This window comes from Saccopteryx leptura, chromosome 13 (assembly GCF_036850995.1).
Source record: "Saccopteryx leptura isolate mSacLep1 chromosome 13, mSacLep1_pri_phased_curated, whole genome shotgun sequence".
Taxonomy (NCBI): domain Eukaryota; kingdom Metazoa; phylum Chordata; class Mammalia; order Chiroptera; family Emballonuridae; genus Saccopteryx; species Saccopteryx leptura.
The window spans coordinates 46007301-46023533 of record NC_089515.1 but is presented as its reverse complement, the minus strand read 5'-3'; the positions used below and the strand labels follow the sequence as shown (position 1 = coordinate 46023533).

Genomic DNA, 16233 nt, shown 5'->3' with positions numbered 1-16233 from the left:
AATGAGGCGTGCTGTGTTTATAGGCTGCAAAACCCCATGCGTGGGCTTCTTTTCCCATTAAATAACAATGATACCCACCTTACATGAAATCCGTGGGGCAGGTTTTATTATTTAAAGACGCCTGGTTTTATTGTAATGACCAAGTGAAACAAGACAGCTGGTGCCCTGGGAATGTTCACAGTGGGCGGGGAGGGCAGCCAGGAGCAAGGGGTCCAGTCATAAAAGCACGTGGGACACAGGCAGGGAGTCCCAGGTCTGACGCAGCCTCGCCAGGCTGTGAAACCAGGGCCAGGGACCTCCTTTTCTGAGCCTCAGTTTACTCACAGGTGCCCAAGGGCCCCTAGGAGATCACTGCCATGGTCTTTTGGTGTCTAATTTAAACATATTTTGTGAGGTAGAGCTTGGTATGAATTCCAAACCATGTAACTTCCAAGTCCAGGGTGCCCTGACACAATACGACTAGTTGTTAAAATACTGGAATATTCTATACCTTTCTGCGCCACCCTGTGAACACCCCTGCCTGGAACCTGTCCAGCACCCACCGTCCAAACACCCGTGACCAGAGTTCAGGCCTGGCCCAGGGGGGAGCTGCCCGGTCCTGCTCTGGCAGACGGCTGGCCTCCGCTCTGATGGGTCAAGGATCTGTGCAGACTGGGGCGCCTGCTCATTCACCCTAAAATGAGACCCAATCACAGCCGGGCGTGATGAGGTCAGAGAGGTGCAGGCCACACCAGCTCACTTGCCGCTAACTCTAGCCTGACTTCTCTAAGGTGCCTGACGTCCACCTATGGGGGCATGACCCCCCCCCCCCCACTGACCCAACCTGGGCCATGGAAGTGGCTCAGCACAGAAGAGGGGAGCGGAGGCCGGGCGAGGCTCCAGGGACAGCTGAGAGGAGGGCACCACCCCGGGTGCTCCTCACCCACCCGACATGGGGACTCGCTGTTCCAGACACCGGAGGACATGGCACAGGAAAAGCCTGCTCGCTCAGCGCTGCCAGGCGTGCCACAGGGTCTCAGCGGGTGGTGTGCCACAGGGTCTCAGCGGGTGGTGCGCCTCCTCGAGGACAGCGAGAGTGCCCCGTTCTTCCCTTGGGTGGAGGCCCTGACGTTTTCTCAGGTGGAAAAAGGAAAGGTCCCTCCCACAGCAGGAAACCTTGCAGAAAAAGTAGCTCCAGTCCTAAAGCCAGGAGCCCGGGGATTGCGCTCCAGTGCAAGGCTCAGTTTGGAAGCCGCGTCTGGCAGATGAAAATCTCCAGTCAAGGTGCCTGCAGTGGTCTGATCTTGTTTAAGTCATCTGGCATCAGGCCCGACTCCTAGCCCCTCTTTATCATTTGCCAGGACATGAATTTCTCTTGGTCAAAATATTCCATCTGATGCCAGAAAACCCGCTTGCCTCGCGGTGGCGTGTTCAGCCCAGTCAGGGGCGGAAGGAGCGCACAGGCTGCCGCCCCGTGTTCTCCACCTCTCCGTGCTCCTGCGGATGTCTCCTGTTACACAGCACTGCTCTGAACTTTCAGTGCAGTCGCCGAACCTTTCCAGACTACGAGAAAAGCTATGAACCAGTTCCATTCCAAATTTCCCACTCGCCCCACGTGCACAAACACCCAAACATTTGTGCGCCAGTTCTGGGGACGACTGTCCCTGTGAACCTCATGCGCACACTCGCCTTCGGTCCCGGAGCCCCTGGGTCAGCCCCTCTCCACAGACACCAGCTCGTGGGAGAACCCTAGGAGTCCATCCCTCTGGATCTCATGACCTCACAGAAGACCCCAACCTGCATAAGAGCTCAGCACCCTGACGGCTTGTTGAACCTTTTATAATCCCACTCTCCTAACATCCAGCCATAGCTGCAAGTATATCTTGAAATTCAAGGGAAATGGTACCCAGCCCCCTTTGAGCCATTTGGTCAGATCCCTCCCTGGGACCTGGCACGGGTGCTGGTTCACCACGTTCACTCCACTCCCTGCACCCACGCCTCGGTGCGGAGCCCCACCCTCCCCCACCCCGGCCATGACGGTTGAGTTCTCTGTGTCTCGGAAGCCAGCCAGCAGCTGTAGCAACTATGTTGCTCTTGGCACCTGCTCTGGAACGCTGTGTGGAGCTACGTGCTGAGATCCCGTCGCCCGGGAAACCTTCCAGAGCCGGAGCCCACCCTACATCTAGCTCTGCTAATGCCTTCTCCTCGTGGCTCCACGCACGGGCAGAGCAAGAAACGAACCAAGTCACTCAGACAAGGAGTCCCCTTACCCACCAATAATGAAAAAGAAAACTTAAGTCCTCTTCATTTGCTTTCAAACCCAACTTCCTTCCCAAATTATTCTTATCATACCAGCCCCACTAAGCAGTGCTTTCAGCAGTCACAGCAGAACTAAGTGACTCCCAGTTTGGTCCCCACAGACACCAGTAGAGCGCGCAGTCCGTCATTACCAACAGTAAAGGCGCAGACAGGGGTGGGGGGGACCACTTCCACCGAAGAACGGAGGCCTCACAGAGAGCCACGGAAGGCGAAAACAGCATCTTGTCATCACCCCTCCAAACACACACACAGGCCCATGCCAACGAAAGCTCCATCTTACCCTTCATTCCAAATTTGGACCGCCGGCCGTACTTGTTGATCATGATAAAGAGAACCACCAACAGCACGCAGGCAAAAGCAGCGAGCCCGACGGCAATGGACACCTGGGCGGAGACAGAAGGGGAGTCAGGACAGCCGTATCGCCACGTGTCCTCACAGGAACACACGAGTCCCAGCATGCAGTCCCGCTGCAGGAGCAGCAGCGCCGTCATGGGGCTCTGCCGGTGTGTGAAGCCTTCAGAAGAAGTCATTCGTGAGACCTCGAGAACATCAAGGGAATGAATTACCCGGCTTGATCTGAGAGGGTTCCATCACTCAGGGTTCTGAGCCCCTGTCATCTGGGGCCAGCCGAGCAGATGTACTAGAAAGCGTGGAGAGGCTTCTAGCTCGTGGTGTTGCTGTCTTAATTAGCAAGCGAATTCTGCATATTCACACTGAAATTTTTTACAGAATATTCTTATCCAGGAAATTCTAGGAGATCTGGACTCTTAAGAGACCCCTTTTCTCTCCTCCAGCCCCGAGAAATCTCAGGCTCTGACAGTCGGTGAGAAGGTGAGGGAGGGGGCAAAGGGCTTGAAATGCATCCCCACCCCCCACGCCAGGGAGAAGGTCTGGATAACTCCGACTCTTGTATAAGGCTCACACAGGGAGCAGCCCCTCAAACCAGGCCCAGCCAGGTTCCTAACAGAGTGGGGATTTTCTGACTGCTCTCTTCGGAGCCCCTGGGCTTGGAGCAGATCCTCAAAGACTTCCTCAAACAATGAATGATTCTCATCAAACAAGGAAGGTTTCAACCGCCTGAAAGGAGGTCATTCATCATGGGCTCCTTTCTGCCACAAATACTAGGGCTCCAAGTAAGGTAATATTTGGGCAAGTCAGCTATTCCGGTGGAGTCTAAAACGATCTCTTGTCACTCAAGAAGTAACTCACCCCGAACGTGTCTTCCTCTGGTTTGTGGGTCACAGTGATAGGAGGTGTGGGGCTCACTTCATAGACTGAAAATCAAACAGAGAAGGGAGGTTACCTTGCTGGCCGGGAGCGGCTCTGCGCCGACTCCCAGCCCCTCCCCACACACACACACCCTGAGAGTTCTGCTGGACAGCATCCCCTTGAAGCCCGAGGCTGGCTGCCCATCCCCAAGACCAGGGTCCCTGTCTGGCTGCCACCTCCACGGGGAATGAAGGGCCCTCACTCCCCCACCCCCACCCCCACTCCCACCCTCAGGGTAAATCACTGCACCTGGGCACCAGGCACCATGAGCTGTTGCACATAAACGAAAAAAGAAATGGTGTGGGATCCTAGCCAGGGTCTGGCTTCAGCACATTTTATCACTGATGGCCCAGGTGCCAACTGTCCTCAGCTGCAGACTCTCCCTTCCCACCCCTGGCTCTCCTATGCCCTTCACCCTTCCCTGCCCACCCCTCAGCGAGGCCTGGCCCGTACACAGCCCCCTAAGGCAGGCTTCACATGGGACACGAGGGTGGCTCAGGTGAAGCAGCAAGTCCACCTGGCCAGCGAACACCCCTTTTCCCAGCAAGGCCGGGGGGGGGGGGAGAACCCGGGTTATCCGTTTGTCCCCCATCTAGAATCACCTCCTTGGCAAGAGATGGTCCCAATTTAGAATTCTCTGGAAGGACGTTCTGTGAGATGGCAAGTCCTCTAAGATGGAGGACTCAGATAACGTTTACATCGGTGTCAAACAGCACGGGGCATCCTAAACAGGATGACCCATTATCTCAGGCCACACAGGGGGAAATGGCGGCAATCGTGGCCGTTATCTTCCTGGGGGGGGGGGGGCAATAAATCAATAAATGTGTCTCCCCTCTGCCCAGGAGCAAACACCAAGTCCTTTCGGGACTGTCTAGTCCTAGCCCCAAATCACTTATACTCTGGGCCTCGGTGATCCTATTGGAGGACACACCAGCCTATCAGGAGACCCTGTCAATCACAGCTCTACACCAGGTGGGTCCCTGCCACGTTCTGGGGCCCTCGGAGCAGGTCAGAAACACCAAAGGGTTTAGAGGCTCCAGGCTCTCTCCACAAGAGCTAGATGGTCAATAAGAGTCTCTCTGTGGGGTACGTATAGCCCACAGGCTTCCTGACACCACCCTTCTCCCTTGGCAGGGAGGTCCACAACATGGGCAGGCCTTAGAAAACTCCCCGTGGGAAACTGAGGCGTGGAGCGGCTACCCAAGAGGTGGGGGCTTGGAATGACCCAAGAAGTCTTTCTCTTCTCCAGTTCCCTGTCACAGTTCAGCTTCCAGGGGTCTGGGGGCGGTGAGGGCCTCGGCAAGACATTGTTTGGACTCAATCGTTACCAACAGTATCAATAAATTGGTTTCAAAGCAAAAGGTAGAGCAGACTTACTAGAGACAAAGTTATCCGTGCTCTCTGCAAAAAAAAAAAAAAAAGAGAGAGAGAGAGACAGAGATCATTAACAAATGACACAAAAAAGCAGAACAGATGCACTATATTCTTAATAGCTATGACCCCTCCCACTCACCATGACCCCATTTATCAGATAAGGATACAAGCTGATAGAGACTGAGTAACTAATGGACTTTCACGCATCTAAAAACTGGATTCACATCCGAGCCTGGGCCCTTAACCACTCTCTCAGACAGTCTCAACCTTCAGTGCGACACAGAATTGTCCGGAGGTGCTCACGGCCACTTTCCAGTAAAAGAAACGGGAGCTCCCTGGAGCAGTATGTACTTTCAGGACGGGGGCAGAAAAGGTGCAAGATTTGCCTGGGACATTTTGTGGTTCTAGAAAGTGAGAAAGTGCTCAAAATGAATGGGGCATGGAGGAAGGACACAGGACCCAACGTGATGGAGTGTCCAGCGGCCAAAGTTGGGGCAGTTTAAGCAACAGAATAATAATGACAGTCATGGATTGTTACAGACTGAATTATATCCGCCCAAATTTTCCATGTTGAAGTCCTAAGCCCGGCACATTAGAATACGACTGTATCTGGAGATCAAGTCTTTACATAGTTGATTCAGTTAAAATGAAGTCAGTAAGGTGAGTAATAATCCCATATGACAGGTGTCTTTATAAAAGGAGGAGATGAGGACACAGACACACAGAGGGAGACCAGGTGAGGACACAGGGAGAAGACAGCCACCTGCATGCCAGGGAGAGAGGCCTCAGAAGAGATCAACCCTGCCGACACCTTAATCTCTGACTTCCAACCTCCAGACTGTGAGAAGATAAATTTCTGCTGGTTAAGCTCCCAGTCTCTGAGACTTGGTGATGGCAGCCCTAGCCACCTAATCCACGGATTATAAACCAGAAAACAAAATAAATATCCACAAGTCCTCACCAACATAAAATAAATAACTGAAGAAATAAATGAGGAAGAAGGGAAAGCTCGTCCTTACAGTATAATTCCAATTAACAAACAGAGAAGGAAGGATGAGACTAGAAAAGTCATCAGGTGACCAAAACCACAGTAGTAATTGTTTTAGGCAAGAATCATCAACGAACGCCAAAATTCATAGGTGAAAGAATGACGAGAGACAAGATATTTACAAATGTTCTGAATGTCGTACTTATTAATGACAAAAGGGGAAAAGAGTCACTTGCAATGGAGAAACCAGGCCAACGCCATCTTGATCACATGATGAAGTTAACATTGCCAGTCATAAAATGGATGGACAAAGACTGAGGAGCTGCCCCAGATTTAAAGAGAATACGGTGATATGGCAAATAAGTGCAATGCAGAATCCTGGATGGGATCCTAGGAAAGAGAGAGGCAGCCATGGGACCACTGATAAGATTTAAATAAAGACTGTCAGCCCTGGCCGGTTGGCTCAGTGGTAATGTCGGCCTGGCGTGCAGAAGTCCCAGGTTCAATTCCCGGCCAGGGCACACAGGAGAAGCGCCCATCTGCTTCTCCACCCCTCCCCCTCTCCTTCCTCTCTGTCTCTCTCTTCCCCTCCCGCAGCCAAGGCTCCATTGGAGCAAAGTTAGCCTGGGCGCTGGGGACGGCTCCTTGGCCTCTGCCCCAGGCGCTAGAGTGGCTCTGGTTGCAACAGAGGGACGTCCCAGATGGGCAGAGCATCGCCCCTGGTGGGCATGCCAGGAGGATCCCGGTCAGGCGCATGTGGGAGTCTGTCTGACTGCCTCCCCATTTCCAACTTCAGAAAAATACAAAAAAAATAAATAAATAAAAAATAATAAAAATAAAGACTGTCAACTCGATAACAGTGCCGCATCACAGTTCACACCTGGGTTTGGAGCACTACACTGTGGTTACGGAAGACGGTAACATTGAGGGGAGCAAGGTGAAGGGTACAAAGGAAGTTCTTGGTACTATTTTGTAACTTTGGGGGGGGAGTGTAAATCTCAAACTATCTCAAAAAGAAAATTTAAAAATATTTTTTTAACCTTTAAAAAGAAACATAAATTACTGGTCCCCTCCCCGTAGAGTTTCTGATTCAGGAGGTCTGGATTGAGATCTGAGAATTTGCATCTCTAACCAGTTTTCAGCTGAGGCTGATGCTGATGCTGCTGGCTCCTTTGAGAACCTGTGCGTTATACCACAGCTTGCACGATAAGAGACCATTCGTTCATTCATTTATTCATTCCTCCATCCATCCCTCCCTCCCTCCATCCACCCATCCATCCCTCCCTCTATCCCTTCAGTGCGGTTCTGTGTCTCCCAGGCCCTTGGCTAGACCCCCAGTCACTGTAATCGTACCTCTATCAAGTATGCACCAGCAAACACTCTCTAACTATGTGTGAGGAAATGCTGCTTCCTGTGAAGGAGTCCTTCAGAGAAAGTCCTTTGCACAGTATCTGCACTACTCACAGGTTGCTTGTCTGCTGCCATTTTGTGTTGTTTCAAAAAACAACAATAGAGCTTTGTCCCAATTCCTGAGGGTACCCTGCAAGCCACCAGCCACAGGTGACCAAAGGCCTGATCTTGGGGCAGGATGGAGAGGAGGGGGCCCTAGCTTCGGCTCAGAGCCTGAGGAAAGGGAGGCGCCAGACCAACTGTTCTCTGAGCACAGGCTGGTTGGGAGCCACCCTCTGAGAAGCACTGGCCTGAGGAGAGGTGACAAGGTCACGACAGTATCCGGAGACCACAGGACGGGGCTGCTCTGCCCCCGATGGACCGAGGCCATGTCTGTGTGTCCAGAAGGATGCACAGACTGCTGCCCTCCCAAGAGGAGGGAGGGCAAACAAAACCTGTGCCCACGACAGCGTCCCGCTGCGCCACGGCCCTCAGGACACCTGGTGGGGAGGGGCCGCAGGGCTCACCCTCCCTCCTGGGAATCCAGGGGTCCCCGCTCTCTCTAGGCCCCCAGAGCTTCCCTTTGGAAACGGGGGACTTCACTCCTCGCCCATCAGTGAGCACAGACTCTCCTCTTACCAGAATTCCCTCTCTAATCACAAGACGGGCACAGGAGGGGCAAAGGGACACGCCAGCCCTTTACGCCCACAAGGCCCAGGCTCACTTGGAGGCCATGAGTGCCCGGTGTCTGCATCTCAGAGCCGCCGCTTCCACAGTGTGGGGGAGGGCTGCTCTGCCTCCCAGAGGAGAGCCTGGTGTGGCCACTGCGAGAAGTCCCCGAGGCCTTTCACTGGGCAAACTCGGCTGATGCTGGCGATGTCGGACCACACGTGACCACCAGGGTCTCAGACATCAGCCTACCCCGAGCCTCTCTGAGCTGAGGCTCCGTCGTGCCCTGGACGTCAGTGGCAGGAAGGAAGCTTCCCGTGCGGCCTCAGTTCCCCCGAGTTCACTCTCAGAGCTTCTAGTCAGAGGTTTCTTTATTTTTTTGCACTATGATCCATGAGGTCTCCTGGGGCTGCCACCCTGGTTCTCGGGAGGCTGTAAGGTGACCTTCACATAGGCAGACACTGCACAGTGCTACCTGTTCCTCCTCTCTCTCTCTCTCTCTGTCTCTCTCTCTCTCTCTCACGCCTCCCTCCGTGTGTGTGTGTGTGTGTGTGTAAGACATCAGCTTTCACACTTCCCTTCATCTCATTAGAAGCCCCGATTTCTGCAGCTCAGAGGCCAGAAGGCCACCCTGCTTGTCCCCAACAGACACCACCAAGGCCATCAAAGACACACAGCTTCACTAACAGAAACATACTGACTGCTGCCCCCACCAAGAGATGCTGCAACCACTTTCCCTAAACAGCTTCAGTGTTTCCTTCTCCTCCAGCTTCAGGAAGGCATTTGAAATGTTCCAGTTCAGACAGGGAAAGACAGAACCATCTCCCAGGTATTCAGACGAAGTTCATTCATTATTTCAATTACCAATCTGGTGCAGCGACATTAGCAACATCACAGGTGATGGCATCAGGCATCCCCCATTAGCTCAGCATGAAACAAGAGGGGGGAAGGGGGTCACACACTGACCCGGAAGCCCAGGCACTAACTCAGCCTTGACACTACCTGGCAAGGAGGAGGGGGCGCAGCTCACTCGCCTGTTAATGCGAGTGGAGCCGGAGAGACCCTGAAGCCCCTTGCAAATTAAAAGTCACACGTCATCACGTGCCAAAGCCTGGGATGTGTGCTTTGTATACCTTAAGTCGTCTAAAAGCCACAAGATTCTTTGGGGAGCCGGGCAATCATGCCCATTTCACAGATGAGGAAATTGAGGCTCCGTAAAGCAAATTTTCCTTTTCCAAAAGAAAGCCTGGGTCAAAGTTCCCTGCCGTTCTTGTCCAACTCTCAAGCCCCCGCTTTCTCTACCAGAATTCACTATGCACACGCACAGCTGCATGCTTCCCAGGGGACCTTGGTGCGCACGGCCACTGCTGTTGGAGAACAGACTTTGTGTAGTTTACGCAAATGCTGGGGGCAGCTGAATACGTTCCCTTGTGTGTTTGGTTACCCACGGTGACAGTGGCGATGCCCCCCCCAAACTCCTGGACAGAATCGGGGCCCCCAGGGCTGCACCGCCCATACCCGGAAAGGGCTCCTTGAGGAAGTGGCCGTTGATGGTCTGGTTGGCCGTGCCCAGCGGGTTTTTGACGATGAGGGTGTAGTTGCCGTTGTTGTAGTGGGTGGGCTTGTTGAAGAGCAGGCAGCCCTCGGAGACCTCGCCCTCCTGGTAGTACTCCACCCGGATGATCTTGGACTCCCGCAGGGGCTGCCCGTTGTGCAGCCAGTGCAGCGTGGGCGGCGGGTTGCCGCGCACCACGAACTCGATGCAGTGCTCCAGGCGCAGCTCCGGCTCCTCCAGGCTCACCACGCGCGGCGGGTCTGCGGGGAGAAGGCAGCTGATGCCAGGACACACAGGCTCCCGTGTCCCGGAGCGACCTTCCGGGAGCTGGCACGGGAACCCCTGTTCTTACCCCCGACCCAGCTCTGAAAAGACTCAGGGAATCAGCGGTGCCCCCTAACCACGCCCCCAAATAGGGGGAGGAGATGTCTGTCTTCGCCCACCCCCAGGTCCACCACAGCAAGCGGGTTTCCTCTCACGGCCCTTTAGGGTTTTAACAAAAGACAGATTTTGGGGTCAAAGTAGGAGTGTCCCAAAGGCATAGCTGAGTCGGAGGCACACCATCTTCTGCGGGACAGGGACACCACCCTCCTGGGGCTCCTGGCGCAGGACCAGCGCGCTCTGACAAGAGTCTTTCTGGCCTTTGTGGTAGCCCGCCCACTGCTCTGGCTCAGCCCCGCCCCCGCCTCCTGCGCAGGTGTCCCCTGGGCACGCCCCCCACCATGGCGCCCACTCACAGTGGACGGTGAGGGCAACGCTGGCGTTGCTCATGCCCACCACGTTCTCTGCGATGCACGTCAGGGTGAAGCCGTTGTCCTCACTTGTCACGTTCACCAGTGTCAGGTTGATGGCATGGACATTGGTCCAGTTCAGGTTGGTCTAAAACCCCAATAAGAAAAAAAAATCAATCAAACAGTTTCTAGGAGGGCGGCTCCCCCAGTGAACCCCAAACAGCTTCAGGAATCACAGGCAAAGGAGGCCCTTCCAGTGAACGCACACTCACCAAGGACCAGGCTCCCTCCCGTCCAGGGCTCGGTCATTCCCACATGTACCCGATGAGCTGAACGGCAGCACTACACCCACTTTACAGATGAGGAAACAACTAAGGGACTGGATCTTAAAGATCTTTAGGATCAAGTTGGCTAGAAAGCCTTGCAGCTGGGTGGGACCCAAAGCTACGTGTTTCCTGGTGGAGACGCAGAACCACCACGTTCCCTCTCCCTCCCTCTTCCTCCTCTTTCCTGCTTCAAATCCGGACTTAGCTCATTCAGACTAAGAGGTGATGGGTCCCCAGCTGACCGATGGGGTCCGAGCCTAGGACGCCTACCTGGTGGGTGTTGATGGACTGCAGTCCGGTGACTATCCAGTCCACATCGGGCAGGGGCGATCCAGAGCCATTGCAAGTGATGACAGCATTGTCACCCTCTCGGACGGTCAGGTTGACGTGGCTCACGCTGATCTCGGGAAGATCTGGGAGGGAGGACAAGGTGCGAGAGAAGACAGGCAAACCCTTACTACCAACACTTTGTCCGTGGGGTCGATGGTGGCCCTCCTTGTCTTGCACAGTAATCATTCCAGGTCACCTGCTGGAGCTCTCAGAAACCCCCCAAGTCCCAGACTGTCACACCGTCTCCCTGGTAGACACAGAGCTCAGGAATGGGAGCCCCTGTAGTCAGACTGTGCTACCCGGCACGGGGCGGGGCAGGGGCTGCTCAGGAATGTGGCTCCAGCAAGAAGTCAAACGACCACTTCCACTTTGAGGAGCTGGCTCACAAAACTCTGCTCAGCTTCAGACTCCCATGAGGGGTCTGCTAGAAAGTCAGGCTTCTGGGACGACCCCCAGGCATCCTGACATCGTAGGTCTGTGGTTGGGCCCAGGAACCTGCTTTTCTAAAAGCATCTTCGATGCTCCCCATACAGAAAGGCCAGAGACGACACTACGGACACACTCCCTCGGGGTGGATGACGAGTGACTCCCCGAGAGGAAGTGTTCAGACCTGATGAGACGGGGCACACTCAACCCCCTTCTGCACTGCTGAAGCCAGCGTCCCCTGGCTGGCTCAGGAAGGGACGGGAATAACCCAGAAGGGTGGGGAGCTGAGCCAGATCGCACCCAGGGCGGGAGGGCAGGGAGGGAGGTCAGGGAGGGAAGGACGGGCTCCCCAGGCTCACTGGCAGTGCCTGGGGTCTGGGGGACACTCCCATGGAGCCAGTGGGGGCCGGGCGCTCACTCACCACACTGGCTGATGTTCATGCGGAAGAGGGGGAGCTGGGAGCCCTCGGCGCTGACGCAGTAGAGGCTCTGGCTGTCGAGCCTGGCCTCCCCCTGCTCCTGCCACAGCTGCATCCAGCGGATGTCACAGCTGCAGTTGAAGAAGTTCTGCTCCAGCCTCCTGTGGGCAAAGGGACAGGGGAAGGGAACTCCTGAACCGGAGATGGCCCAGCTCCCTCCCGGGGCTGTGAGGGGGCCCCCACCCACTTAAGGAGAGAGGGGGTTCAGCCTGGTCTCAAAAGAAATAAAAAAATACTTAATAAGTTCATGGATGTATTTAGTTTTTAAACAAATAAACTCATTAAAAAAAAAAAAAAGAAATCCATTCTACTTAGCTCATTTGGCAGATAACCTTTTAAATGTGTCAGTTTGGGATGTTCTCAGAACTCTCTGCTTTCAAAGTCAAAGTTAAAGGCCTACAGCATCGGTACTAACACTCCATCCCCTCTGAAATCTCCTCAAACCTCACCCCTTCTCTCCTTCAGCCACTCTGACCTTACTGTCTGTGACATTCACAAGCATGACCAGCCTGCTCCTGCCTCAGGGCCTTTGCACTTGCTCCTTCTGCCTACAGAGCTCTTACTCATGATGTATCTGACAGGTTGGCTCCCTCACGTCATTTACGGGAATCACATGGCTTCCTCTGACCACATCAAAAGAAAACCACGACCAACCCACATGCTAACACTGCCTAGTCTCTGGCCCTACTATTTCCTTCTTTTAGTATTTGTCACTGCCCGACATGACTTTAAAAGTTTATTTCCCTGTTTGCTTATTTATCTAATAAGTTTGTTGAAGTCAGAGATTTGCCTGTTTGGTTCAACGCTGTATCCCCAGTACCAACAACTGCGCCTGGCACATAAATACCTGTTGAACAAATAGAAGGAAGAAAAGAAGGGAGGGAGAAGGCAGTGAGCTCTTTCCGGGGTCTTCTCAAAGCCCACATTGGGACCAGCTTTATCCCTTCATAAATTCAACAAAGTCCTTAATGAGCACCTGCTCCATGCCGGCTGTGGGCGGACTGCTGGTGAGAGCGTGGGAATAAGGCAGCCCCTGCTCTCCTTGGCCAAGAAGAATGTCTGATGGGGGAAGAGTCAAGGCCTGCCTTCTCCACGAGTTTTCCTTGTGACTTCCAGTGAGTCACCACCCCTCCAGATGGCACTGTATCATTAGGGGGACTATGAAGGGCATTTGTTGAAGGCAAGGGCAGCCCATAAATCTGAATGCCTGGATCATCAAGAGGACCATGACTCTCCTTCTAAACCAGTAAGAAGATGAATCTGCTGGTGTCTGAAGGAGGGGCACTTGAGTAACTGCACTGAGACCCAAGCTCTTTCTGACAACTGGTCAGTTCCAAAGTAGAGGCACACATCAGGATTCATCCGCTTTCTGGGAAAAGCGAGGCCCTGCGGGAAGAATCAGTGTTTTCCAGCCAACAACCTATTACAAGTCTGATGTGCGAGCCAGTACCCGGGACTTTTCTCTGCACAGGAGAAAAAAAAGGAACCGGCCTTTATTGAGTGTCTGCCTCTCACAACTAGCCCAGCAGACAGCCAGCACTGTCCCCACACAGATGAGAGACCCCCTCTTAGTCTAAAGCAGGGGTCCCCAAACTTTTTACACGGGGGGCCAGTTCACTGTCCCTCAAGACTGTTGGAGGGCCGGACTATTAAAAAAAAACTATGAACAAATCCCTATGCACACTGCACACATCTTATTTTAAAGTAAAAAAACAAAACGGGACAAATACAGCATTTAAAATAAAGAACAAGTAAATTTAAATCAACAAACTGACCAGTATTTCAATGGAAACTATGGGCCTGCTTTTGGCTAATGAGATGGCCAATGTCCGGTTCCATATTTGTCACTGCTAGCCGTAACAAGTGATATGACGCGCTTCCGGAGCCCGGACGCGTGCATCCCGCGTCACCGGAAGTAGTACTCTACGTGAGCGACGCTGCTACATACAGGACTCCAGGAGCACTGGATATGGATGCTGACCACCAATGAAAGAGGTGCCCCTTCCAGAAGTGTGGCGGGGACCGGATAAATGACCTCAGGGGGCCGCATGTGGCCCGCAGGCCGTAGTTTGGGGACCCCTGGTCTAAAGGGATTAAGTCACATGCCAACGCCCCTCAGCTGGTGTGGGACGAGCAGGTCTTCAAACCTCAGGCTGCTCAACTCCAAATCCCCCGCACTTCCCACCCTCTTTGAGGAACAGGGTGGGGGCCGGATAAGGAGCAGGAGACATGAAGCCCCAGAGGAGGAGAGGGGAAGGGAATATGCAAAACCCTGGAGGCGCAGCTCTGGGGTCAAGGCAAGCTGCCTCTGAGGCTGAGAGAAGAGAGGAAAAGCAGACAGGAGAACAGGAGGGAAGCAGTGAGACAATCGAAGAATGGTGTGTGCGTCGTGTTCACCATGTGCCCAATACTGTGCTGCGCGCCTGACGCACGGTGCCCTGTCCAACCCTGGCACCAAGGAGGAGGCGTGAGGGAGGGGATGTCTGGTGGCTTCCGCAGGAAAAGCCGTCCTGTCCGACCCTGGCACCAGGCAGGAGGCGTGAGGGAGGGGATATCTGGTGGCTTCTGCAGGAAAAGCCGTCCTGTCCGACCCTGGCACCAGGCAGGAGGCGTGAGGGAGGGGATATCTGGTGGCTTCTGCAGGAAAAGCCGTCCTGTCCGATCCTGGCACCAAGCAGGAGGCGTGAGGGAGGGGATGTCTGGTGGCTTCCGCAGAAAAAGCCGGTCACCTCAGCTGCCCAGCATGCTGGGGTGGCTGGAGGAGGTGGAGCAGTTTGGACGCACGCCACAGGGGCCGCGTGGGGAGACCCGGCCGTCCTGTTGGAAGGACACTGAGGGTCCAGATGCCCGAATATTTGCAAACTGAACCAGGTCAGCCTGCTTTGTCCCAGCTGTTCACTCAGCAAGATGTGGCCATGTATTATTTAGTAGTTGTAAAAATACAAATCATCCACCTGAGGGGAAATACTAGACGAGTGGGACCGTTTAGCCGGCCCTGCCTCTGGTCCGAGCCCGGCGCTGCCGCGCGCCCCACGTCTCAGGGGCCCCCAGAGCGCAGACAGCACCAGAGTGTCCCGAGGCTGGTAGGGGACTAGGTGAGAGGTCAGGACATGTCTCAGACACGGCAGCATGGCACAATGACAGTATTTCCACTTCCTCCCACCCTTTCCCTCCGAGACCTGACCCGACAGAAGGGAGGCACCATGAGACCTCGTCCTGTCCCCCAATCTAGTCTTCTGGAAACTGCAGAAGAACCCTGTATTATGTCCCCAACCCTGAGGACTTTCCCCTTGGAGAGCGAGGCGCGCACACAGCAGAAAACATTTTGAGTCTCAAAATGGGGGCACCCTCCACTGAGCTAATCCGCCGTCGTTGTCACATCCTGATGAGAGGGTTCGGGAAAAGAGGACAGACCCTGAGCCTAAACGTTGCTGTCCCCCCTCCATCCGATCAGGGCTCTCGCTGAGGCGCCTGCAGCCAGGCTGCGGGGACAGACTCCAGGAACCGAAAGGAGGGCTTCCCTGCCCCATCAATAATGCAGGGCCCATGAATAATGCAGGAGCAGCTGCTGTGGGGCAAAGCTTGCCACGCCCAGCCCTTGCCCCAAGATGGCCCAGGGCCTAATAGCAGGGCCCTGGGGGCTTCCAACAAATTAACTCAGTCCCCTGGGGCACGTGTGCCAGACACTCTGCTGTGGGGGCAAGGCCAAGCCTGGGCGTTTAGAAAGCACTGGTTCTCAGCTAATCGTCACTTTGGTTTTCTTCTCCCCCCTCCCCCCGCCACCCCAGAGCATGGGTGTTGTCAGGGGTGAGCCTAGGGCCAGGCGGTGGAAAATGGGGAAGGGACGCAGATCAGCTGTCACAGAGGAACACATGCCCAAAGGGCGCAGTGATCGGCAGAGGCTTCTGGGAGATCCCGGTCTGATGGCAGAGAAAGTAGACAATAGGTCTGAGTTGCGCCACTGGGTCACCTTGGGCAGAGTGGACAGAACAGTATCCTCCTCAAAATAAGCCCCAAGTCCACATCCCCAGGCACCCGGGAATGTAACCTTAGTTAGAAAGAGAGTCTTCACAGATATGATCACGTGAAGGATCCTGGGATGAGATCATTCTAGATTTAGGGGGGGCCCCAATCCAGTGACTGGTATCTTTACAAGGGAAAGCAGGGAGAGAGCAAAGACAGAGAGACGGGAAAGGCCGCCATGTGAGGACAGAGCAGGTGCTCCACCATCCACGGAACCCCAGGCGCCCCCAGGCTGGAGAGAGCAGGAAAGATGATCCTCCCTGGAGCCTCTGAAGGGAGCGTGGCCTCCAGAGCAGTGACAGCATCAGTTTCTGTGGATTAAGCCCCGAGTCTGTGCTAACAGGCTAAGGCAGCCCTGGGAAGCCAACACAGCAGG

The 16233-nt window shown here is 54.4% G+C and overlaps 1 protein-coding gene across 4 annotated transcripts in view; it reads right to left on the bottom strand.

Moving 5' to 3' along the window:
• NTRK3 (neurotrophic receptor tyrosine kinase 3) overlaps positions 1 to 16233 on the bottom strand; it is a 347391-nt gene that overhangs the window by 228097 nt on the left and 103061 nt on the right. For all 4 annotated transcript variants that reach the window (XM_066355626.1, XM_066355622.1, XM_066355623.1 and 1 more), the window contains exons 6-12: positions 11778 to 11935; positions 10870 to 11012; positions 10280 to 10421; positions 9506 to 9802; positions 4945 to 4968; positions 3508 to 3572; positions 2579 to 2681 (exon numbers count right to left, since the gene is read on the bottom strand). In XM_066355626.1, the coding sequence (XP_066211723.1) occupies positions 2579 to 2681; positions 3508 to 3572; positions 4945 to 4968; positions 9506 to 9802; positions 10280 to 10421; positions 10870 to 11012; positions 11778 to 11935 (932 nt within the window). The remainder of the gene's footprint in view (positions 1 to 2578; positions 2682 to 3507; positions 3573 to 4944; positions 4969 to 9505; positions 9803 to 10279; positions 10422 to 10869; positions 11013 to 11777; positions 11936 to 16233) is intronic.